Genomic DNA, 23,708 nt, shown 5'->3' on the forward strand with positions numbered 1-23,708 from the left:
AGCTCTTGCTCAGAAGCATCACCTAAGCAATGCAACGACACATCTGCAGAAGTCGAATTCGGTCTTGACACACGAACAGTGGAACAAGCTGAATCTCCTTCAGCATCAAGGAAACGGGTCAGAGAAGATTAAAACACTTTTAAGGTTGGCTGAAACATGTTTATTGGGAATTAATTGTGGAAACCCAAAGATGCAACAAGTCCAGTTTTGTTGAAAGAATGTCTTTTCCTAAGCTCATTGTTGGTCAGTTTAGAAAAAGTTGCTTTGGCCCTGCAACACTAACTGGGATCAATCTGTATATATAAAATGATTTTGACAAGTCTAATGGTTATGACAGCTCCGTATTTTTAGAATACAGTTTCATGAATTGGTTGTATTCAGATTCAACGATTAAGGAGGATAATGAACCGATAAATCCAATCCTATGTGAAACTGGAAATTATTCAAGTCGGGAGAAGAAAAAGAGAGGAGTCTTGTTCTCTACATTGCGAAGCCAGTGAAATTACCGGAACCGATCTTTATTAACACTTAAATAACCGGACATGACTTTGCCACCAGTATTTCTCATGCCGTCAATAAGGAAACACCAAGTGGAACCCAATGCTCCGACAAAGAAATCAGCTTCCGACGCCATTAAGAAGTTAACCAGAGGATAGTTGGTGCTTGTTTCTCTTCCAAGGCTCGCTTCATACTCGGCCATGGACTTATTACCAACCTGTCTCGCCACTTCCGTGTAATAGAATCTCCAGTGACCATAATCTTTACTTGTGTCCACAACTTCCTTCATCTCCGTAGACAGCCAGATCCTCTTGAGATCCGGAAACCGATCCTTTATCCGATCAGCCAGACGCATGTACTCTTCTAAAGCCGCGACTCTCATCTCGCACGCTTTGTCTCCCATCCGGACATGAACGCTCAGCATTGGCCTTGGAATCCACGGCTTGTGATTAGACCATACTTGTTCCTCAATCTGTGTCCTCTTCTTGTTTTTTCTCCAATCTCTACCACCTGATAGAACAATCTCAGCAGCTTCTTTTCCAAATGCGGTATTTCGAGCAGCGTTCATCAAACCACAAGTGTATTCCGTTTGAAATCTCATCAAGTATCTCACTGCTTGTGCTCTCCACCATCTCCGATCCATTTTCCGGTGACTGGAGATTAAACTTCCGTTTATTTCTGTAGTAGGTTTCATATAACTCCAAGGCTTACCCCATAGCTTTGGAACAGGTCCAGCCCAAATCACCTTTGAGCTGTAGTTTTGTTTACTTGTAACAATCCCACTCCTCCAAGCTTCTTTCTCCCTCACAACCGCAAACGCACATTTTCGACACTCTTCCGACGTTTCCGGTAGAAAATAGCATGACCAGCTTCCACGAGAAGAACCTGAAACCAAACAAAGAAATTTTATAATATTCAAACTCAAAAATATGGTTCTTTTCCGTGGATTACTCAAAAATAATGAGACTTTTTCGCCTACTAACCAAAAAGATGTAGACTATGATAACCGATTGCTAGAGTAAAGAAAAAACATTTGTGTACCTTTGCAACTCAACGGAAAGGGCACTTGAACGGTGGCTTGTGGTTGATTTCCATCTGTGATTTCAACCCCGATCTCTGCATCAGTTCTCAGACGATTCATGCCATATTCGTCACTAAACCGGTGAAGGTACGTTTCCGGTTTCACGCTTCCGCATAGTAGTCTAACATTGGTAGCAGAGCATTTGGCTACGGTTCTGGCATGTTTTTCATTCTTAGTTATCATATCGTTTTGAGAACCGAATTTGAATGCATAAATTTGAGACAATATGTGAATAAACCGCCGATTTTAATTCGCCCATAACTCTCTGTACAAAATCCGTAATCGCATGATTTCGGTGGCCGTGCGTAGATATTGAAATTCTCTTTCTAATGGTATATCGCACGCCTGATTTCGTTCAGTATACAGAGAGTTATAGGGGCCGAAATTTTTTCGTGTAAATGGGCGTTTAATATATGTATGAGGAAGACGATGAACAGTAATCGCCATGTGGCAGATTCTGATTTGTTTAAAACATATATTGTTTATTCAATAAAATGAGTTTGGTATGTCCAAATTGTTTTAAAAAAAAATAAATTTCTCTAGTTTTGTTGATAAGGAAATTAAGAATCTGAAATTATTTTTTTAGTCAAATTTTTTTTTAATGAAGCATGTTTTATTTATTAATTCATGTTAGAAAATACTTTAATTAAGTGGGAGTTCTAGTTTAGTTTAGAACTTAAAATTTTGCATGATATAAGTTAATTTGTTGTGACAAGATTGTAATACGGGTGATGATTGGGAACATAGTGAACTCTCGATCTTGTATTATAAATTGAGTTACACTAGATTGATTTATGTTTATGGCAAAATGTATGTTATGTGTGAATAAATATGCAAACGAATTAATGTCTTTGAATATTCCAACAGGCATGGCTTGTAAGAATATTATTGCGGAGCTCAATAGAGGAGACAAACTGGATGGTGACAACTACGATATTTGGTATCGCAAAGTCCAGTATGTCCTTGAAGAGCAAGAGGTGAAAGAGACTCTTTTCCATCTCATGGAAGAGCCTGAGCAGGGTACTACCGCTCAACATAGAAGGGATCAAGAGGCATATGTTGTCTGGAAAAGAAAGAATAGCATCGCTCGCATTACGTTGCTGAGTTGCATGCAAGATGATCTTATGTGTGAGTTTGAAGAGTATGACACTGCTAAAGGCATGTGGGAGGCGTTGAAAGAGAAGTTTGGTGCCACTTCAGCCACCAAACTTAGGAGACTTAATCAGAGGTTTAATGACTACAAGAAGCGCCCAAATCATTCGATGAGGCAGCATCTTAGAGTCATGGCAACCATGATTAGAGAGCTTAAAGGTGCTGGTCAAATTATATCTGATGAACAGCAAATCCAAGCAGTTCTCCGCTCGTTGCCTGAAAGTTGGGACCATATGAAGGTTCAAATGACGCATAATGTTAATGTGAAATCCTTTGAGGATATATCACGTCATCTTGAGTTAGAGGATGAGCGCTTAGAGGCTGCTAAACCCTTCAATGAGGCCAATGTTGCAAGTTCAAGCTCAAGCTTGAAGCGCAAGAGAGGTAACAAAGGAAACAAGGCTCCCTATCAACCTGAACTTAAGAAGCAGAAAAAATTTGCCAAGCGTGGCAAGCGTGGAGGGAAAAAGGATATGACCAAAATAAAATGCTACAACTGTAGCTCCATGGGTCACTTTGCTCGTGAATGCACTGAGGCAAAGAAGGTATTATCCTTAAATTCTACTTGCAAATATGCTTTTGTTTCTAGTTGTGTTATGCTTACCGAATCTCATCCTTTGTGGATTGTAGACTCAGGAGCAACAGACCACGTAACTAGGAATCGAGATGCGTATGTCGAGTACCGGCGGATACCTAAAGGTTCAAGATGGTTGTATGTAGGAAATAACTCCAAGGTTGCGGTACTGGGTATTGGCACTTGTCAGCTACACATGAGTGGCGGAAGAACACTTATCTTACATGATGTCTTGTATGCTCCTGAAATCCGTCGGGACCTTGTCTCTGTTTTAGCTTTACTTAAGTTAGGATTTGGTTTGAATTTCCATGACATGTGTTTAAAAATTACTCTAGGGTCTGTGTACTACGGTTATGGTTATGCTTGTGATGGTTTTATTGTACTTGATTGTACTACGAATATTACTACTAGTTATGTTGATCAAAGTTTTTCATATGTCACAAGTTCTACAAATGTTGAAATAAATGTGTGGCATTCTAGACTTGGTCATATTGGTGTTGATCGAATGAATAGATTGGCTAGAGAAGGCCTTCTCGGCTCTCTCGCCCGAATAGATCTTGACACATGTGAACCATGTTTAGCCGGAAAAGCAAAAAGGAAACCATTTGGAAAAGCAACTAGAGCTGAATATCCATTGCATTTAATTCATTCCGACATTTGTGGTCCGATGAATGTGAGGGCAAGGCATGGGGCTTTATATTTTATCACCTTTATAGATGATTTCACTCGATTCGGGCATGTGTTCCTGATTTCTCATAAATCAGAAGCACTAGAGTGTTTTAGACGTTACATCACTTTGGTCGAAAATCAATTGGAGAGGACGATCAAGTGTTTGAGAACAGATCGAGGTCGTGAATACTTATCTGAACAATTCAAAGAATTGTGTGATGAAAAAGGTATTGTCAGGCAATTGACTACCCCATATACACCGCAACAAAATGGTGTAGCGGAAAGAAGAAATCGAACGCTTCTTGAAATGGTTAGGTCTATGATGGCACAAGCTAACCTTCCAATTTCATATTGGGGTGATGCATTAATGACTGCTGCCTATGTACTTAACCGTGTGCCCTCTAAATCTGTTACTTCTACTCCTTATGAGTTATGGAAAGGGAGAAAACCTGACCTAATGCATCTACGACCTTGGGGGTCTGCAGCATTTGTTCGCGATACTTCTCATCCTCATGGAAAATTGGGTCCTAGAGGAAAGAAGTGTATCTTTATAAGATATTCTGAGCACTCTAAGGGTTATGTGCTTATCGGCGAACACTCAGATGGAGGTATAACAGAAATCGAATCACGAGATGTTACATTCTTGGAAAATGACTTTCCTCGAAGGGGAGAGATTGATAAGGCGTTTCATCTTCAAGAGATGGATGACCCGACTAATGTTACTTCTACTAACCAATCTGTGGAAGTTGGTGAAAGTTCACGAGAACTATCTCAACTTAGTGGGAGAGATACATTGGTTAGTGATTCTCATAGGATGGAATCACAAGAGTCAGAGGTGCGTAGAAGTAGACGTGGAAACATTCCCCGACGTCGTTTTGAGATCGAAGGGGAAGCTTTCATGGTTGCTCTGCATGATGACTTAGAGCCTCGAACTGTTTATGAGGCTCTCTCTTGCCCAAAATCAGATGAATGGAATGTTGCAATTGGAGAAGAACTAGAATCTATGAAGGTAAACCAAGTATGGGACTTGGTTGATCTTCCGCCAGAACGTCGAGCGATCGGAAACAAGTGGATTTTTAAGATCAAACGAAAGGCGGATGGATCCATAGATAGGTATAAGGCTCGCTTGGTGGCGAAAGGATATACCCAACAAGAAGGTATAGATTATGAGGAAACGTTTTCACCAGTGGTGAGGTTTGCCTCAATTCGCCTTATTCTAGCCTTAGTCGCCGGATTAGATTTAGAATTACATCAAATGGACGTTAAGACTGTGTTTCTTAACGGGGAACTAGAAGAAGAAATCTACATGGAACAACCAGTTGGTTTTGTTGTAGAAGGCCAAGAGCACAAAGTTTGCAAGCTCAAATGTTCAATATATGGCCTAAAACAATCTTCTAGGCAATGGTATTTTCGCTTTCATCGAGCTATTACCTCTTATGATTTTACGATGATTAGTGAAGACCATTGTGTCTACGTCAAGAGCACTGGACAATCCTTTGTAATTCTATCTCTATATGTCGATGACATATTGTTGGCTGGAAATGATATGGAGTTTCTCATGACTATTAAGAAATGGTTATCATCTCATTTCGAGATGAAGAATATGGGAGAAGCTGATTATGTTCTCGGTGTTAAGATATACCGAGACCGATCAAGGAATTTATTAGCTCTTTCACAAGAGTCATATATTCGTACAATCCTTGAAAGGTTTAAGATGCTTGACAGTAACCCCATTGACACTCCAATTGCGAAAGGTGAAAGCCTAAACCTTGATATGTGCCCTAAGACCCTTGAAGAGAAACGAGAGATGGAAAAAGTCCCATACTCTAGTGCTGTGGGCAGCTTGATGTATGCTATGATGTGCACCCGGCCGGATATTTGTTATGCTGTTGGCTTAGTAAGTCGTTACCAGTCAAACCCCGGGAGGAAACACTGGATGGCAGTGAAGAGAATTCTTAGATACTTGAAAGGAACAATGGACTATTCCTTGTGTTATCAAGGAAGTGATTTGCGTTTAATGGGTTATACAGACGCCGACCATGGTGGCGACATGGATGGACGCAAATCGACTTCAGGATATGCTTTCTTGCTTAATAATGGTGCTATCACTTGGAGTAGCAAGAAACAATCTTGTACAGCTCTATCCACAATGGAAGCTGAGTTCATTGCATGTTCAGCATCAGTCCAAGAAGCTGTATGGCTAAGAAGATTCTTAGAAAGCTTACAGATCACTCCAGAGGCTTCGTGCCCTGTGACTATTCATTGTGATAGTCAAGCGTGTATTGCTTTCTTGAAAGATCATAAGTATCATGGAAGGACAAAGCACATTGCAATCAAAAATAATTTCGTGAGAGACATTGTGGCAAATAAGGAGGTGGTCATTAAGTACATATCTACGCATAGGATGGTAGCTGATCCATTTACCAAACCCATCCCAAGAGATGTTTATCTCGCTCATATTCGAGCTTTAGGTCTGCGTAGAATTTGATTTGTGTACTTATGAAAAATTTGTCATTTGACGTTGTATTTGTATTGGATATTACATATATATTTAATGATATATATATTTTTTTTCGATATCATATACATCGGTCAATTTTTTTTTTGTTTGCATATTACACACAAATAATAAGAAGTGTCACCAAGTAGGAGATCGGTTCATCATGATCTGCTCGGTTATAGTGATTCGCAACGAGCACACGGTCTTCGTTTATAGCGATTGCGAGCAGTCCGGTCATTTCAGTGATCTGGGCTCCAGATCCATATATAGGAAGCGTTTCCCAATCAGCTACAAGGAACTTGAGGGTCGTGTTTTCGCAGTTCGAAGGATGCTGATGAATCCATATCTCACTTTGCACTCTCCTCGTTAACGGATAGTTCTCTTCATCTCCTCCATTGATCTTAAAACAAACTTCTTTTTATTAATTAGTCATCATAGTTATTACTAGATAATAATAATAATAAAAAATAAAAAAAAACAATAACAAGCATACCCAAGTAGGAAACGTCTGATTCTCTATCCGTCTATCTAAATGCTCCCTAACTCGTGACATCTCCTCACAGTTCTCTAAATGTAGAGCGTTTGGTACATCAGATTTATTCACCCCTAGTTTCTTCAAGAAGTCTTCATTGTTTAGTGATAAATTTTCCCAAGCAGAGACCAAAAGGTTTACTTGATCATCATTATCTTCTGTCTTACTTTTGTTCGTCCATTTCAATTTCCGGTCTATGCTAGCTACCATATCTGCATTATAACCAATTTTCATTACACTAAAAAAACCTAAACAAGTTGCCAAAAACCAAATCTTTGAGACTTACTGATGATGTGAGTAGTGGAATTGTAGGGGAGAAAAGCAGAGGAGGAGGCAGAGAACGAGAATGCGGCGAGTTCGAAGGTGCCAAGAGAAGTGAGAGCAGCTAAGAAGAGTGAAGTGAGACAGATTCCACATAGAAACCCAACTACACAAATTTGATATGGAAATGAATTTCCAACCTTTAGTGCTTTCCCTGAAATCAATCTGTTCAATGCCTTCATGCTCATACTCTATTTTCTAACTAAGAAAGTAAGAAGTAAGAAAGAAACTCACTTGTTGGTACATAAACCCATGAAACGGATTGTTACATATTAAAGGAGAGGAGAGCATTACTATTGATCAAAACTAACTCAAATATTTTAAAACATATGGGAAAAAAGAACAATAAAAATCAATTTTAAGTTTAGGAAAATATGAAAGTTTGATTAATATAACGACACTTGGATCATAGAGAAATATAAAACAAAAAGCCTACTTACAAGCTTGTCTGAAAACCAGGCAGGGAATCAAAACACAAATCCACTGGCCATTATTTACTTATAATTTTGTTGAAATCATTAATCAAAGTGATTAATTGAACAAACCAAGAAAGTGGTATTGATAAAATTGTTAATCAAAGTGATTAACCTCGAGGCTCGTTTTCTGACATACAAGTGACAAGTGAGAGATTGGTATTATTCAAAGTGATTAACTCCTATGTTGTGTTTTGTTGTGTTCTGTCAAAAAAGTACTATTATAATGATATCATGTTGATTAGTACTAAACTATATCAAGTCGCTTCTACTTTTTCAAGGACAAATGAATCGTAACTAATTGGGAAACAACCAACAAAACTTGTCATTAAATACATAGATTCCCTTCTGGTGATCAAGCGTAACCCATATCAAATTCAAAAAGATGAGAAGGATTTTTTTCTCTCACTTTTGAATCCCTTACAGTGACTATGAACCAAAAAGATATTTTCGAAAGTTAAATATTTCTGCATGTTTGATTTTGTACACCAAATGAGCTCAATCCTCATACATAGCATAATTTTTTTTTCTATGAATATAAAATTGTATAATATATAGAGAACAAAGCAAAAACCGAATGAAAAATTAGTCAGATCAATCGATTTTAAAACGCAATTAAAAAGTTTAATTGATTTTGGTTAATTGGATAGGTTTATATAGTATAGGTGGAATTGAGTAAAATATAAATAGTATAGGTGGATTTGGGTAGAAGCTGAAAGTATAGGGGACACCTAGTTGAAACGCAACAAGAATTACTATAACATGAGAAGTCTACAAACTACAAAAATTGGACCAATAACGGAGACCCATTTCATAAGCTAAATTTCCCGAGAGTTAAATTGAGTTAAACTGGTTTCTAGTGTTTTTATCAATGATGCTGACGAGTTCTCGTGACTCCTACCATTGAGTTTTCACAACAGAACCTTGAAACACATATCATAGTGTGAAGATATGTTGCTTGCCAAATGTGTTTTTGATGAGAGCTTACTCCTAAAATTGTTATCTTTGAGGCCATTGATCAATCATCTCAAAAGTCCTTAAGTAAAAAATTATATTCTCCTATCTCTATTCTTCATACCCCTATTTCATTTAAACTAATGTGATACTAGTTTCTACCCCTTTCATAATTTATCCTATTATTTGTTTTGAATTATTAAAACAGAAAAATAAATAAATCAAAGAAAAACAAAAAGAACCATGAGGTGGACACTCTCTCTTCATGGATTCCACCGTCGACGATTCTTCATTGGAGTTCTTCATTAGTCAAATGCATTGTATTGTGGCATATTTTGACCCTAGAAACACTAACAAAGTTGTTTAGTGCTTCTAAGCAATGTTTTCTTCAGTTTTTTCGAGTTGTGTCAAGCTCTCCTTCAAATGCAGATGTGTTCTTCAAGATAAAGGTAAATTCTTGATTGAATAGGGTTAGATTTTGGATTTAGAAAATTAGATTGGATTTTGCTTGAGTGCTTAGCACAATGGGTGTATTACTATAGGTTATGGTTCAGTTGAGCTATGTAGTAGATAAGAAATGCATTTTAGTGTTGAATCACAGTGAATTGTTAAAATTAAAACCTGAGACCATTCGATTCAATTTTAAGTTATTGTGACTTGGTAAAACTGGTAACACTGGTAACTGCATTATAACTAGTAAAACTGGTAATACTGATTAATATAGTACAACCAGTAAAGCTAGTAGTAAAACCGCATTAGCAGTGTCTCAATATCATCAACAACTCCTTGAGGAAGTTTAAAACAAGACATGGAAAATACTGGCATTGAAACTGCTACCGTTTTTAGTAGTATTTCTTTTCCTACAGGAGAAAGTAACTTGGCTGTCCATCCAGAAGTTCTTTTTTTTTACCCTATCAATGATATACTAAAACATCTCTTTTTTCTTTCTTCCAAATTGTTCTTGCAAGCCCAAATAATTTCCATTACCACCATGGTTAGGTATTTGCAGTAGACCTTTTATTCTGTTTTGGGTGGATCCATAAACCCTTGAACCAAAGGTAATTACTGATTTAGCTGTGTTTATTTTCTGACCTGAGTAATACTCATATACATCAAAAGCCTCCGTTAATGCTTTGCGATTTCTGACATTTGCCTGACAAAAAAACAACGAGTCATCTGCAAATTGTAAGTGTGTGATTGCAGGAACGTCATTCCCTACACAAATGCCACGAATGTGACCAGATGAAGCACTTGTTTTGATTAAATGACTCAATATGTCAGCACACAGTGTGAAGAGATATGGAGATAGAGGATCGCCTTGCCGTATTTCCCTCTCTGGTAGGATTGACCCAAAAGGAGTTCCATTAATCAGGACTGAGTAATGTACAGACCGAACCGTAGTCATTATCCAACTTATCCACTTATCACAGAAACCAAATAGCTTTAGAGTTATCTCCAAGAAATTTCATTCCTCCCTGTCACAAGCTTTATTGACATCAGTTTTTACAACCATATAAGTTTTGGATACCCTCTTTCTGACTTTTAGAGCATGCATTAGTTCATGAGCAACCATTATATTGTCTGTTATCATTCGTCCAGGGATTAAAGCTGCTTGGGGGGTCAGATACTATTGCATCTAGGTGGGTTTTGAGTCGTGCCACAATGCATTTTGAGATGATCTTATATAAAACAATGCATAAGGCTATTGATTTTGGGGAACTAAAAGTATTTACTTTTATGGTATGTTGACTTTTTTTTGTTACCAACACAAGTTCTTGCATGATTGTAAGCTAAATTAGTTTCATATTTTCTTTGTAGTTATGTGAAGAACAAGAAAAAGAGAAAATTCCCAAAAAAACATGAACTAATTAATATTTGCCAGAAAAAAACACGATCTATTTACGTTGCCAGAAAAAAACATAGATTAATTTGTAGTAGATCGAAAATACGTGAACTAACCTGACTTGCCGATTTCCCACTATCCGTTAATTCCTCTGTTACCGGCGTTAACAAAATCATAAACGCTGTTAAACGAGGTTACTAAAATACGATTATACCCTGTTCTTCTTCCTTTTTAATTCCCAACTGAATAATTTTTCACCAAATCCAAAAAAAAAAATCACTTCGACACAAAAATTTAAGAATGCTATTTCTGGTTAGAGTTCTAGATCTGATGCGAACAACAGCAAAATGAGTTTAGAGCATGCGATTTATGGGCAAGCGAGCTGGGGACGTTCTTGAAACTGTGGTAGATCTACAATCAAGTTGAAGTCATGGACCGATGAAAATCCGGGAAGAAGATTTTACAAATGTGATATTCATGGCTTTGTTTCATGGGTTGATGCTGAGAAACAATGCAGTTGCAGAAGTTGAGTTTATTGGAGGCACGTGATGAGACTCGTAATTACAAACAAGAACTTAAGGTGTTAAAGGATTCTTTCATAGTGATAGAGAATGAAAAGATGGAAGAAGAGAAGAAAAATGTAGAAGAGGAGAAGAAGAATCTAGAAGAGGATAAGAAGAAGCTCGAACAGGAGAAGAGAAAGCTTGAAGATGAAGTTAAGGTCTACAAAGAGAGGGACAAGTTACTTAGCCATTTCATTGCAATCTCTTGGGGAGGTTTCATTATTGCCATTGCCATTGCCATAATTATAACAATTTTAAAGTAGTTGTGGTCTTTCTCTTTTGTTTATTTTCTTTGTTTTTGTGATGTTAGTAGTTATGGTGTTTGCTTGAAGATGATGTTATAATTAATCATAAGTACTTAACCAAGATTCAAAACAGACCAAAACAACACCCAAGTGATAGAGGTACACCTAACAAGAACTTAACATAATGCCTCCTAAGGATCTTAATACAAAATGGATACAAAATAAGACATAGTAGAAAGTCTTGATGATCGCCTAAGGGTCTTGAGGGCGCCAAGCATCAAAAAAATTGTTAGTCCAAGGTGACATGAAGAAAACATGAGGTTTTGCTGCATCTGACCCACGACCAAGCCCTTTTCCACGACCACGACCTTTGCCCCGACTGCCAGGAGGACGACCACAACGAGGTTTTGGTGCATCTGACCCACGACAACTTCCAGTAGTAGAAGGTGGAGCTGTTGATGGACTTGGATCAGTTGGTGTGGATTGGCTGAAAGGAACGATTGGTGTAGATTGGTTTTGAACTGTCCTCAAACGTTGAGGTGCATTCTGTATACTCCACGGATCATGATCATCAATCTATATAAAAAAAAACTTATTACCAAATCATAACACAACTAATACAAAGTGAGGATACTTACTGGCATTTTCCTTGGTATTCCCCTCTTTCTTGGAGGATATGAGGGAGCAGTTGGTTTATCACAAGTACCTTTATTATGTCCAGTTCCCTTACAATTGGAGCATGTCATAGTTTTTCCATCTCTTGTTACCTTGTTTGGATTTTTTGATGACTCATGAGCCTCTTTTATCCTAACATACTTCTTTGGCCTTCCTCTTTGCTTCCTTTTTTCAGGCACCTCAATAGGTCCCTTTTCTTGTGTTTTCCACATCCTTTCACCTCTCACGGGTTTAATGTTGTCTGAGTAAGTTTCTTGCCACCAACTAGTCAAGAAATGCTTATCCACATAGCTGCAACATATAATAGTGGAGTTAACTTATATTCGTATCAATAACAACTCATATATTAAGGGAAATGAAAAACACTTACTCATATGGATCACGGTTATGTTCAGTGATGATAGTTATGGCATGAGGACAAGGAATTCATGTGATGTTCCACTGGTTACAGCCACGGTTGTTGACTAATGTTCACTTCAAAACTTGCTTTGCCCTCTTTAACTTCATATAAAGAGTCACTGCTCTTTAAAACTTGGCATAATTTGGCTGCTTGGCGGTTTGCCTCATACATCTTCATTATATGTGGTGTAAACTTGCTTTGACACTTCATTGTTTTCTCATACCTCATAGATACACGCTTCATTGTTTGTCTTCTGACATCTTCAAGCATGTCAATAACTGGCATCTTTCGCGACTCCTTGATTGTTTTGTTGAAACTCTCTGACAAGTTGTTTCACATCCTCACAAACTGCATTGCTGCTGAAGAAAGCTCTCCACCAAGTCCTAGGTTCTGTTTTGAACAAATCTTCATATGCTCGTGTATTATAATTTTTCAGAGCTCTCATGTTGAAGTTGTAATCCCCCTCATTGCCACTGAATGCAACAGACCATAACAAATTTTCATACTCATGTTCACCATACACCTTACTCCAATTCGCAAATATATGTCTAGCACAATGTCTAATAATTTTCACCATCCACTTATTCTTAGGCTTCTCAAGAGAACAGAAGATGGCCCACTTGCATTTCTTGTTTGTGCATATAGTTGCCAGCTGTGTACTTCCCCATCGACTTAACTTCACATCATAATTGGTTTTCAACACATACCTCAGCAGTTGATCCTTGAACTCTTCTCCACTTTGAAACGTCTATTCTAACCACAAGTATGAAGGCTGATCCTTCATGTAATTCTTTTTCGAAACTGATCTTTCCTCTCTGTTGAATGCTTCCCATTCATGTCACTGTCAAGTGCAGGATCAGGATGCTCATCATCAACACACTGTCTTTTAAACTCTTTCTCATATTTTGGATCATTAACAACAGCTTCACCCTCAATAACATTTTCGCCACCACCACCAAAAGCACATTGTCCCTCAGTTTCATCCCCATGACCTGAGTGAACTTCACTAAATAAAGCTTCAAACCTAGGGTCATCATTACCTACTTCTTCAACTGGATCTTCACCCTTATCCTCAGCTTCTGCCTCAACTGGTTCCTCACCATCAGACTCATCATGTCCCCCACAACCCATTAGATGAATATATATGTCAACCTCACCAGTTGTTGTCATTGCTTCCATACACATTTGCCGAATCTGATTATCTTTGTCGTCATAGATTAGCCTAGCTAAACTAATTTCTTCATGTCGAAGCTTATACCATACTTTCTCGACCACTCCAGACATCCCATTCCCTTCACAAAACTCGTCGAAGATGGACCATGTGACATAATCATGGTCCATGATCATGTCTTCCTTCACTATCCCTCCTTTGTAATCGAACAAATCTTCTTGGACAAATCCATATCCACCATAATGCATATTAACTTTCATAATGTCATTGCATAAAGAGGAAAATCAGAGTTAGTTGATTCCCCAAAATGACAAAACAACAAAACCCCAAATGACTTCTCAATTTTGGATTCCCCAAATCGAAAAAATCAAACCCTAAATCTACACAAATCAAACCTTAAAGTGAGTTCTAATTCCATCTAGAACCCTACCCAATTTGATTTCGAAACCCAAATCCAAACCCATAATCGCGTAATTGAACACATACCTCATCTTCTCCAATGTTATTATGTCTCTTATCCAGCACAAACGAATCAGTTCAAATTCTAAACATCACCAACATTGAAAAAGCCCAAATCGGGTTAGAACCCTAATTTTGATTTGGGGGAAAATGAATTGAGTAAGGGTTTAGAAGAAGAACACGGTATAATCGTATTTTAGTAATCTCGTTTAACAGCGTTTATCAATTTTGTTAATGTCGGTAACAGAGAAATTAACGGACAGTGAGAAATTGGCTAGTCGGGTTAGTTCACATATTTTCGATCCACTATAAATTAATCTATGTTTTTTTTTGGCAACTTTTTTTCGATCCACAATGTTATGTTTTTTTTGGCAACTAAAAAGATCGTATTTTTCTGGCAACTAAAAAGATCGTATTTTTTTGGCAACTTTTTTTCGATCCACACTGTTATGTTTTTTTTTGGCAACTAAAAAGATCGTATTTTTTTGGGAATTTTCTCAAAAGAAAAATAGAAAAAGGAAGAGTTAAAATTAAATACTGTATTGATGTTTTCTTTTTAAATAATCTTACTTTTGTCTAATTAGCTAACAAATTTGGTTTCTTTATTATTATTTTCAAGGTAATTTATAGTTTGGAAATTTATAATAAATTGTTTGATTTTAATAATTGACAAAGTCAAACAATTACCTATGCATTTATTCCACATTTTTAACCATTTAAATCTGTATAAACATTTTTGAAATACATTTTGTGTTTAACCTTTTTAGTTTTGCTTATGTAAATTTTAATTTACAATCTTAAATCCTACAAAATTACACAAAAATAAGTAAGTGACATATGGTAAATCGACCAAAATCAATAAAGTTTACTCCCATAAATTATCTTGACTTAATTGCTATTTTCATTTTAAAATTAAGAAATATTTTATTGTTTTGTTTAAGATACAAAAACTAATATTAGCTTAAAGTATATATTAATATTTTGTAGTTGTTTCCATATCTTAAATATAAATATATTTACAATGTTATGTTGTGAACCATTATTTTGGCAAATTTGAGTTTAATTATAGTACTTTTATTATTTCAAAATGAACATTTTTTTAGTTCTTTCAAATTTAACCCACATTTAGTCAATAAAAATACTATTAATTATTACAAATACAACAAAATATATATAATATTGTGATATCTGTATTAATTGTTTTAAAAAACTTAATCATTTTATAAAACAATAAAATTATACTAAAAGTTATATTAAAAAATTATGAAAAAATTATCCCATATTGTACCAAAGATTAAATATTAGTTTAATTTAAATTTAAATAAAAAATTAATTAATATAATTTAATTATTTTGCGTTGGCGGATGTTACTTTACTGTATTTTTTAAATAACAAAAATAAAAATCTAGCTTAAGTTTAAAATATTAATAAATCCGTTTAATAGTTTATAATGTTAGTAAAAAATGTTCGAAGTTATTATTGTTACTTGATTTTTTTTTTGTTTCCGTCACCGGTTACTTTAGAATTTAAACTGTGGTTTTCTCAATTAATATAGGGATCATTTGGCTTGATTCAATTTGTTGATAGTATTAAAAGAAAGAAAAAGAGAAATTATTATCATTATTATTCCGTGTTCTGTACTAAACTTTTAAATCAAGTCACTTCTACTTTATCATGTCAGCCATACGAATCGTAGTTAATTGCTTCACCGAACATCGAAATGAATAATTAAATACTACCTTTTTAACACAAGACAACAAAACACAACCTTGCTCACATCAAAACTCTTTTACTTGTCACTTCTATGTCCTAAAGAAACTGAGCTTTTATTAGGGTCTCAATGCTTTTTCTATTTTCTCACCCTTCCCTTGTAAATTTCATGAAAGTAATTTAGAAGTAAACAAATGTGATAGATAAATATACTTCTGCAAGTGGATTCTTTGCTTGTATCCAGTGGATGTGTTATGATTCTCTGCCTCATTTTCAGACCAGCTGGTATAAAGGCATTTTGTTCTTTCTTTCTTTATTATCCAAGAGTCGTTTTGTCATCGAAATTCATAATTCATAATCTTTTTTAAAAAAAAGAATCTAGATTTTATACAATTCAAAATGTTTTCAAAAAAAAAAAACAATTGAGGTTTAGATACGATCAACGGTTATGCTCTTCTCTCCTTTAATATCTCCATAATTATGTAACAATCCGTTTCATGGGTTTCTCCTCCCTCTTCTTCTCTTCATCATTTTCTTCTGAAATAATATTCATTTTTTGCTTATTCAGCTGCAAAAAAGACTAAAATTTTAATTTAGGTTCATCAGATTTTAATCAGTTTTCTTTTTATCCTCACATTTGGTTTTGATCTTGTTTTATTGAGAGTTATAATCTCATTTTCTTTCTTATTTTTTTTTCTGTTGCAGGAAATGAGAAAATGGACCACTGATGAAGAAGGAAACAAAAATATATTTTGATGGAAGCATCTTGATCAATCCTTTTTTCCACAACAACATATAATTTTTTATCTTAGAAAAGAAAAAAAAAGTTAGAGAAATATCATGTGATTTCTGGTTGATAGTTTGGTAAAGTGTGGCTATAAAACAAAGCATTGTCCGAGAAAATATTTTGTTTCTTTGGGAAAATTTTCACTTACATAAGAGAAGGAGAAGACGAAACCTTGGAAGTTTGGGTTTGGTTCTTTCTTAGTTAGCAAAATAGAGGAATCTTGAGTTGTAGTGTGAGCATGAAGTCATTAGAAAGATTGGTTTCAGAGAAAGCACTAAAGCTTGGTAATTCATTTCCATGTCAAATCTGTGTAGTTGGGTTTCTATGTGGAATCTGTCTCACTTCACTTTTCTTAGCTGCTCTTACAACTCTTGGCACCTTCGAACTCGCCGCTTTCTCCTTCTCCTCCTCATCCTCTGCTATTCCTCCTTGCAATTCCTCCACCTCTCACATCATCAGTAAGTCTTACAAAGATTTGATCTTTGGTAACTTGTTGTGTTTTGTTTCATGTAATGAAAAATTTGCTTGTATGTAGATATGGTTGCAAGTATAGACCGTACACTGAAATGGAAGAACCAAGCTGAGACAGAAGAAGATGATGATGTGAAACTTTTGGTCTCTGCTTGGGATAATTTATTACTAAATGAAGAAGACTTCTTGAAGAAGTTAGGTATGAATAAATCTGATGTACCAAACGGTCCACATTTGGAGAATTGTGAGGAGAAGGCACGAGTTAGGGAGCGATTAGATACATGGATAGCAAATGGGACATTCTCTTCTTGGGTATGTTCTTCTTCTCCTTCTTGTTCTTTGTCTTCAAGGAATTACTATGGTGAATGAACAATCATAAGCTTGTTTTTAGATAAATGGAGGAGATGAAGAGAACTATCCATTGACAAGGAGAGTGCAAAGAGATATATGGATTCATCAGCATCCTTTGGATTGCGGCAACAAGAGTCTCAAGTTCCTTGTAGCTGATTGGGAAACGCTTCCTGGTTTCGGAATTGGAGCTCAGATTGCTGGAATGACTGGTCTTCTCGCAATCGCTTTAAACGAAGGCCGAGTGCTCGTTGCCAATTATTATAATCGAGCAGATAACGATGGTTGCAAAGGTACACAATGTCTATTAGCAACATCACAAGCTAGTTGCATCTTCTTGGGTAATCTTCTTATGAAGATGTTTGGGAACCAAACTATGGGTTTGATTTTGGTATTACTCTTTGTTTGGTTGCAGGTTCTTCCCGTGGAAGCTGGTCTTGCTATTTTCTACCAGAAACATCAGAAGAGTGTCAGAAACGAGCGTTTGCTATTGCGAAGAACAGAGAAGCGTGGGAGAGTGGGATTGTCACAGGGAAACAAAACTACAGCACAAGGGAGATTTGGGCTGGGCCTATACCAAAGCTATGGGGTAAGGCTTGGAGTTATATGAAACCCACTACAGAGATCAACGGAAGTTTAATCCCCAGTCACCGGAAAATGGATAGGAGATGGTGGAGAGCACAAGCAGTGAGATACTTGATGAGATTCCAATCAGAATACACTTGTGGTCTAATGAACGTTGCTCGACACTCTGCGTTTGGAAAAGAAGCTGCCGAGAATGTACTCTCTGCTGGAGATTGGAGAAAGAAGAAGAAGAAGCAAAGGACAGAGATTGAGAAACAGGTGTGGTCAGATCACAAGCCGTGGATTCCAAGGCCAATGCTGAGTGTTCATGTGCGGATGGGAGACAAAGCATGCGAGATGAGAGTTGCAGCTTTAGAAGAGTACATGCGTTTAGCTGATCAGATCAGAGATCGGTTTCCGGAGCTCAACAAGATCTGGCTCTCTACAGAGATGAAGGAAGTTGTGGACCGAACTAAAGATTATACTCACTGGAGATTTTATTACACGCAAGTTGCGAGACAAGTCGGTAATAAATCAATGGCTGAGTATGAAGCGAGCCTTGGGAGAGAGATGAGCACGAACTATCCTCTGGTTAACTTCTTAATGGCGTCCGAAGCTGATTTCTTCGTTGGGGCATTGGGTTCCACTTGGTGTTTCCTCATCGACGGTATGAGGAATACTGGTGGAAAGGTCATGTCTGGTTATCTCAGTGTTAATAAAGACTTGGTGGATTAAGATGTTAAAAGTAGAAGAAGAGAATAGGAGAAGAGGATACTTTGCTTGGTTTTCACTTCCCTTTCTCCAGAGAGCTCCAAAGATTATTCTCAGGGACTGCATGATTAGGGACTCCAAAGATTCTTCTCAGGGACTGCATAATTAACTAATATCATGAGATAACAACATTGACACAACCTTCAACTTCTTAGTTTTTTTTTTCTTATCAATTCCACTGGTTTCATCTTCTAAGTGAGATTGCGATTTTCCATTGACTTACCGCTATGAACTCAGAAGGGAGCCTCCAGTGACGACTCATCCCAAACCTCAGCACTTCCATTGGATGCATCTTCAACGTCTTCTTCCATAGAAAGCCTAATATATTCTCTATGTGCAAAACGGTCCCACTCAGTCAATGTAGGGTTCTCACGCTCCTGTTTCCGTTTTGACAACTCGAAATGTTATAAGAGGCATGTGCTTTCTAGAAAACAGTAAGGTTGAATATCAAATATGAAGTACCTGACGTATGAGGAACGGATCCCGTGTTTCAAATGCCATAAATTTGTTGAGATTAAAAAGGATGTTGAAGACATTTCCAGAGAGCTTTGAGCCCTTCAGGTCATGCAGCGTTATATGGCTTTCGTTCTGTGGAAGGAAACAAGAAACAATCAAACACATAACAAAATTGCAGAAGTTACAGAGAAAAACTGGGCACAATGAGTTATCATGTTGAACCTCTGGTCCGATCATATCAATCATCTGACATAAAATATCCTCAAAAAGAACAGCTTCTTGCGCCATGCACTCCATTCGATGCAACTGCTCTTCATAAAAGAATTGCATCTCATTTCGCGTAATAATCTCATTTGCATCCAAGTCTATGCACTTAAACCTAGTCCAAAATATACTTAAGTCAGACAAAAGCACTCAAAACGCTATCTGTCTGCAACTTTGGATCCTTATAACACGGCTTACCAAAATTCTAGGCTAGGCTCTGACGATTTATCTTCTTCTGCAAGTATGAAATACACAAAGTCCTCATACCCCATCTTCCCTTCAACTTTGCTAGTGAACTTCCTAGCAACCTGAGAACCAATGCTTTACTTTTATGATGATAGTCATCTTAAGAGCAATAAAAACTTTGAACAGAGGACAGAATTCTCAAACGGATGTAATATAACTACAATCTTCAAGTAGTAGGCATTAAAAATCATTCTAAAAGATCGAGATTTTTTAGACAGAACCTGGGAGAATATTCTGTCGACAATCCGGTAAGTAAGTGCGTGGTTTCCATATCTCATAAGATTTTCTTTGTCAATCAGGAAATCGTGATCTGTATCCAGCTCCCAGAACTTGCAGTATATGACATAGAAATGCTCATATGAGAAGTATCTAGATGCCAAAGTAAATAGAAAAATGTTGACGTCAAACAAAGAGAAACAAAATCATATATACAACCAATAGGATGAACTCTGTTTGTTAGTAGTACCTCAACACTTTGTTGATATCTTCTTCTTCGTCAGCATGTCGCATTGCATCAATTAAGTTTCCCCGTCTAAGCTCCCTAAATGTAAGTCGACCATTCCCAGATCTATTTATGTAGTAAAATATTCGGTAGGTGACGGTTTCAGCTGACTCATCAAAATAAAAGTTGTATCAGACAAAATGGCATCCTAAAAATGTAAGTCGACATAGCAAACAATAAATATGTTTAATTAATTTCCTTGCCTAAATGACACTTGATTCATAATGCTATTTCAGTAACAAAAAAATTCAAAACTTGGCAAATTGATCCAAATTTTGTCTTATATAAATCCAAAACTTGGAAAATTGATTCTGTGGATAACCCCTTCATGAGAAATAGAACACAAGGAAATCTAAGCTGATAAAATATCTTAAATCCAAACAGATAACTGCAACGTAATCATCTCGATGCATCAATTATCAAAGTTAGATAAGACATCATAACCATCTGACAAAGTTAGATAAGACATCATACCACAAAGCGCAGAGTTATTATTCGTTCTTCTCAATTATGATGGTAGCTAACCAAACCCCCCGCTAAGTTACTAAACATTATATTACTCAAGCAATATAAAGAGGGAGAAGGTGAGATAAAATAGGATACTGGCTAAACACTATATGAAGGTAAGACCTCACCATATCTTTCCTGGAATTCAGGTGTGGTTTGCAAGAACTCTAGCCCAGGATGTGTCGCCAACAGTTCTTTAAGTAGTGGTTTGAAATCATCCTGCCAGGTAAAAAATGTTGCGAATTAATAGTGCAAACACACGAGCAAGTAGATTAGGAAATTAACTCAGCTCTCATGACTTAATATGCAAACAAAAAGAAAATTACCTTGACAATGTAGCTCTGATCTTTCTGCTTTAATATCTTGAAGATTTGGGTCGTTGTATCCATTATCAACATGTTCCCGTTTACCCAATAATCAATAAATGCTTCTCTGCATAATCAAACACTCAAAAATGTTATACCGGTTTTTACAATACAGTGATCGCCACACACGTGATACAGTGAGAATAAAATGAGCAGGAAGCTTGAAGTACGTTGCAAACTATGCACACATGAGAATCCACAAGACAAAAAAGCATGACATCACACACCTAGTAACAAAACCTGAATTATTGACATCGATCTTTCTGAAAAGTGAAGTGGAGAAGAATGATGGGAGCTTGCAGATTTCTCTGGTGACTAATTTGAATTCTGTGTATTGGAAAGGGTAAAAGTTAGTGAGAAATTTCAGATAAATGTCACTATAAATATTGGAAAAACTATGACTTCTTACCTTGTATCTGTAGTCCATCCATGTGACCATAGAAAAAGTGATTGATTCTGAACATGCATTGCTCTCTCATCTCGCTTGGTGGTGGGCGGCCATTTTTGAAATAAAACTACAGTCATTTCAAGTTTAAAGTAAGTGTTCTTACTCCATTAGTATAGAAAGGAGGAAAAAAGAATGCACTTATCAAAACTTGCAGAAGAACCTAAGTTAAAAACCTGAGGCATTGGCTCTCTAACAGGCTCACTGACGACTTTCAGCGAAGAACCTAAGTTAGAAGGGCCTCTTTGTTTCGTTGTACGCGGTGAACCACAACTCCTTGGCGAAAGCGGAGGAGCACTTCCCGCAGGAAACATAGATGGTATAGAATTACTCGTGGCAGAATTTGAACCAGATGAACTTCCAGTTGCATTTATAGGAGCTCCACCTATAGCATCCTTGAGCAATGACGCAATCTATATATATATATATATATATATATAAACCGATTAGGCAACGAGAAGAAAAAAAAAACAAAGCTTTAGACTTCAGATTCCAGTGAATAGAGTAATTTAGAAACCAAATCACAGTAATCATTGTAAAACTCACACAATCAAACAAGAACATACTGCATAACTAACAACAACAACAAAAATCAAACTTTACACCAATCTTTAACATCACAGAGTAACCTAAGCATCATTGTAAAACTCACATAACTCATAACTAACACTATCAAAGATTCGAAATTTACAGGAATCTTCAACAGCACAGAGTAATTAGGCAACCTAAGCATCATTGCAACTCTCACTACTGAATAACTAACACTATCAAGCAGAACATAAGGACATCATTGAAACTCTCACTGCTGCATAATTAACACTATCAAAAGATTTGAACTTTACACCAAGCTTGAGCAATTCTAAAGCCAAATAAAGCAGAAACAGAGCTCAGATACCTGTCGCTGAGCTTCAGGAAGAGAAAGCCACTGGTCAAAGAGCTTCTGAGTGAATCCAGGTTTCGAAGTTAGTACAAACGAAGACATCTCTTGAAGCTGCAATAAATCTGCATCCAAACAAGCCATGTCTCCGCGAACAATCGCATCCACCATACTCATCTTGTTTCAGATGATCTAATCGCATCAACAACACCAGACGAGATAACAGTTAAGATGATAGGGATCTATGCGTTAACAAAGTTGAGATCTTTATTAACACATCGAACGAATCATCACCTTCTCTTCTCTTTTCTTTTTTATCCTTTTTCTTGTTCGATCTGAAATACCGGAAAATAAATAAAATAATATTTTTTTGACAAAAGAATAAGTAAGCAAGTGTTAAAGAATAATTTAGTATTAAAATGTAATACAAGTAGAGAGAAAAATACCAAAAAATATTACCATCTATTATTAATTTAGAAGTTTAGAGATTATTGAACTTGTATTTTAAGGGGTTTGGTGCCATTTGAATATTTTAGGTTTTTGGAAGATTTGATTGAACTTTTAAATGATTTTTTGTTATTTGTTAGAGTTTTTATATTCGTTTTTCCTTTTTTGGAATTTCTAAAAATACTTTGTGATTTGGTGAGATTTTATTATTAGATTTTGGGATATTTTAGGATAATTTATATATATAAAAAAAATTGATTTGGTGAGATTTCTAAAACTTTTTTTTTATTATTTTTGTTTTTATAAAAAACAAATTAAACAAAACAAAAATCAAAATTTTTTTTATATATAATAAAACTGAAATCAAACATAAAAGGTAGGAGCTTTTCGCTTTGATACCAAATGATACAAGACTCGGTGGTGAGACTCGTATGGGGATAGATATGGCGGCTTCACAAGTTGGCGGTTTCTTCTCTCTTATGAAGAAATAATGGTCGAAGATGGAGATCTGACACGATGGCGGTCGCTTATCTCGTGTGGGACCAAATGAGGGGAGTGATGGCAAAATGAAGTGCACCACAGAGTTGTGATAAGACTCTGATACAACACAAGCTCTATGCCTTGATGACTCACTCAAAAAGACATAAGAACAAACGTTTACTAAGTAAAGGAATTCACCTAACTTAGATAAACAAAACAAAGCCTAAGCTTCATAGTGAGAAAACTCTCTCTTTTATTTTTCCAAAAATCTTTTATATCTTTACAATGAAGCAAATAAGTCTTTTGATAGCTCTTATATGGTATATAATCTACAAAAATTACAAATATGTCTAAATTA

At 36.3% G+C, this 23,708-nt stretch overlaps 4 protein-coding genes across 8 annotated transcripts in view; 2 read left to right on the top strand and 2 right to left on the bottom strand.

Annotated features, from left to right (window-relative positions):
• Positions 1–353, top strand: part of LOC104736837 (protein PHR1-LIKE 1) — a 5,151-nt gene extending 4,798 nt beyond the window's left edge. The window contains exon 8 of the mRNA XM_010456899.2: positions 52–353. Within this exon, the coding sequence (XP_010455201.1) occupies positions 52–132 (81 nt within the window). The 3' untranslated portion in view covers positions 133–353. The remainder of the gene's footprint in view (positions 1–51) is intronic.
• Positions 483–7,528, bottom strand: LOC104736838. Its single transcript, XM_010456903.2, has 5 exons — positions 7,293–7,528; positions 6,968–7,218; positions 6,634–6,874; positions 1,540–1,548; positions 483–1,383 (listed from the first exon to the last, which is right to left on the bottom strand). The coding sequence occupies exons 1-5, from the start codon at positions 7,513–7,515 to the stop codon at positions 503–505; spliced, it is 1,605 nt and encodes a 534-aa protein (XP_010455205.1). The 5' UTR covers positions 7,516–7,528; the 3' UTR covers positions 483–502.
• On the top strand, positions 15,921–18,763 carry LOC104736841. Of its 5 annotated transcripts, none has more exons than XM_010456909.2 (5): positions 15,921–16,105; positions 16,526–17,065; positions 17,143–17,390; positions 17,470–17,719; positions 17,842–18,763. In XM_010456909.2, the coding sequence occupies exons 2-5, from the start codon at positions 16,846–16,848 to the stop codon at positions 18,723–18,725; spliced, it is 1,602 nt and encodes a 533-aa protein (XP_010455211.1). In that variant the 5' UTR covers positions 15,921–16,105; positions 16,526–16,845; the 3' UTR covers positions 18,726–18,763. The 5 variants fall into 5 exon arrangements, with proteins under 5 accessions (XP_010455211.1, XP_010455210.1, XP_010455207.1 ...); XM_010456908.2 differs by lacking the exon at positions 15,921–16,105 and adding an exon at positions 16,174–16,265; XM_010456905.2 differs by lacking the exon at positions 15,921–16,105 and adding an exon at positions 16,186–16,417.
• Positions 18,750–22,595, bottom strand: LOC104736840 (serine/threonine protein phosphatase 2A regulatory subunit B''beta; the record flags this gene model as incomplete). Its single annotated transcript, XM_010456904.2, is given in 13 exon segments — positions 18,750–18,858; positions 18,985–19,138; positions 19,224–19,349; positions 19,440–19,596; positions 19,680–19,789; positions 19,949–20,096; positions 20,194–20,335; positions 20,865–20,955; positions 21,063–21,168; positions 21,329–21,428; positions 21,511–21,616; positions 21,723–21,959; positions 22,442–22,595. Coding segments are annotated over 12 exon segments (1,620 nt in total). The 3' UTR covers positions 18,750–18,858; positions 18,985–18,994.

Source organism: Camelina sativa, chromosome 13 (assembly GCF_000633955.1).
Source record: "Camelina sativa cultivar DH55 chromosome 13, Cs, whole genome shotgun sequence".
NCBI classification, from domain to species: Eukaryota; Viridiplantae; Streptophyta; class Magnoliopsida; order Brassicales; family Brassicaceae; genus Camelina; species Camelina sativa.

What these genes read in the sequence shown, in the direction of transcription:
- LOC104736838 (XM_010456903.2), bottom strand. Translation starts at nt 7,515, where the DNA reads ATGAGCATGAAGGCATTGAACAGATTGATTTCAGGGAAAGCACTAAAG. An exon ending in TTCCACTACTCACATCATCA is followed by an intron (nt 7,219 to 7,292) that starts GTAAGTCTCAAA and finishes GTTATAATGCAG; the next exon opens with ATATGGTAGCTAGCATAGAC. An exon ending in ATCAGACGTTTCCTACTTGG is followed by an intron (nt 6,875 to 6,967) that starts GTATGCTTGTTA and finishes GTTTGTTTTAAG; the next exon opens with ATCAATGGAGGAGATGAAGA.
- LOC104736841 (XM_010456909.2), top strand. Translation starts at nt 16,846, where the DNA reads ATGAAGTCATTAGAAAGATTGGTTTCAGAGAAAGCACTAAAGCTTGGT. An exon ending in CTCCACCTCTCACATCATCA is followed by an intron (nt 17,066 to 17,142) that starts GTAAGTCTTACA and finishes GCTTGTATGTAG; the next exon opens with ATATGGTTGCAAGTATAGAC. An exon ending in AGATAACGATGGTTGCAAAG is followed by an intron (nt 17,720 to 17,841) that starts GTACACAATGTC and finishes GTTTGGTTGCAG; the next exon opens with GTTCTTCCCGTGGAAGCTGG.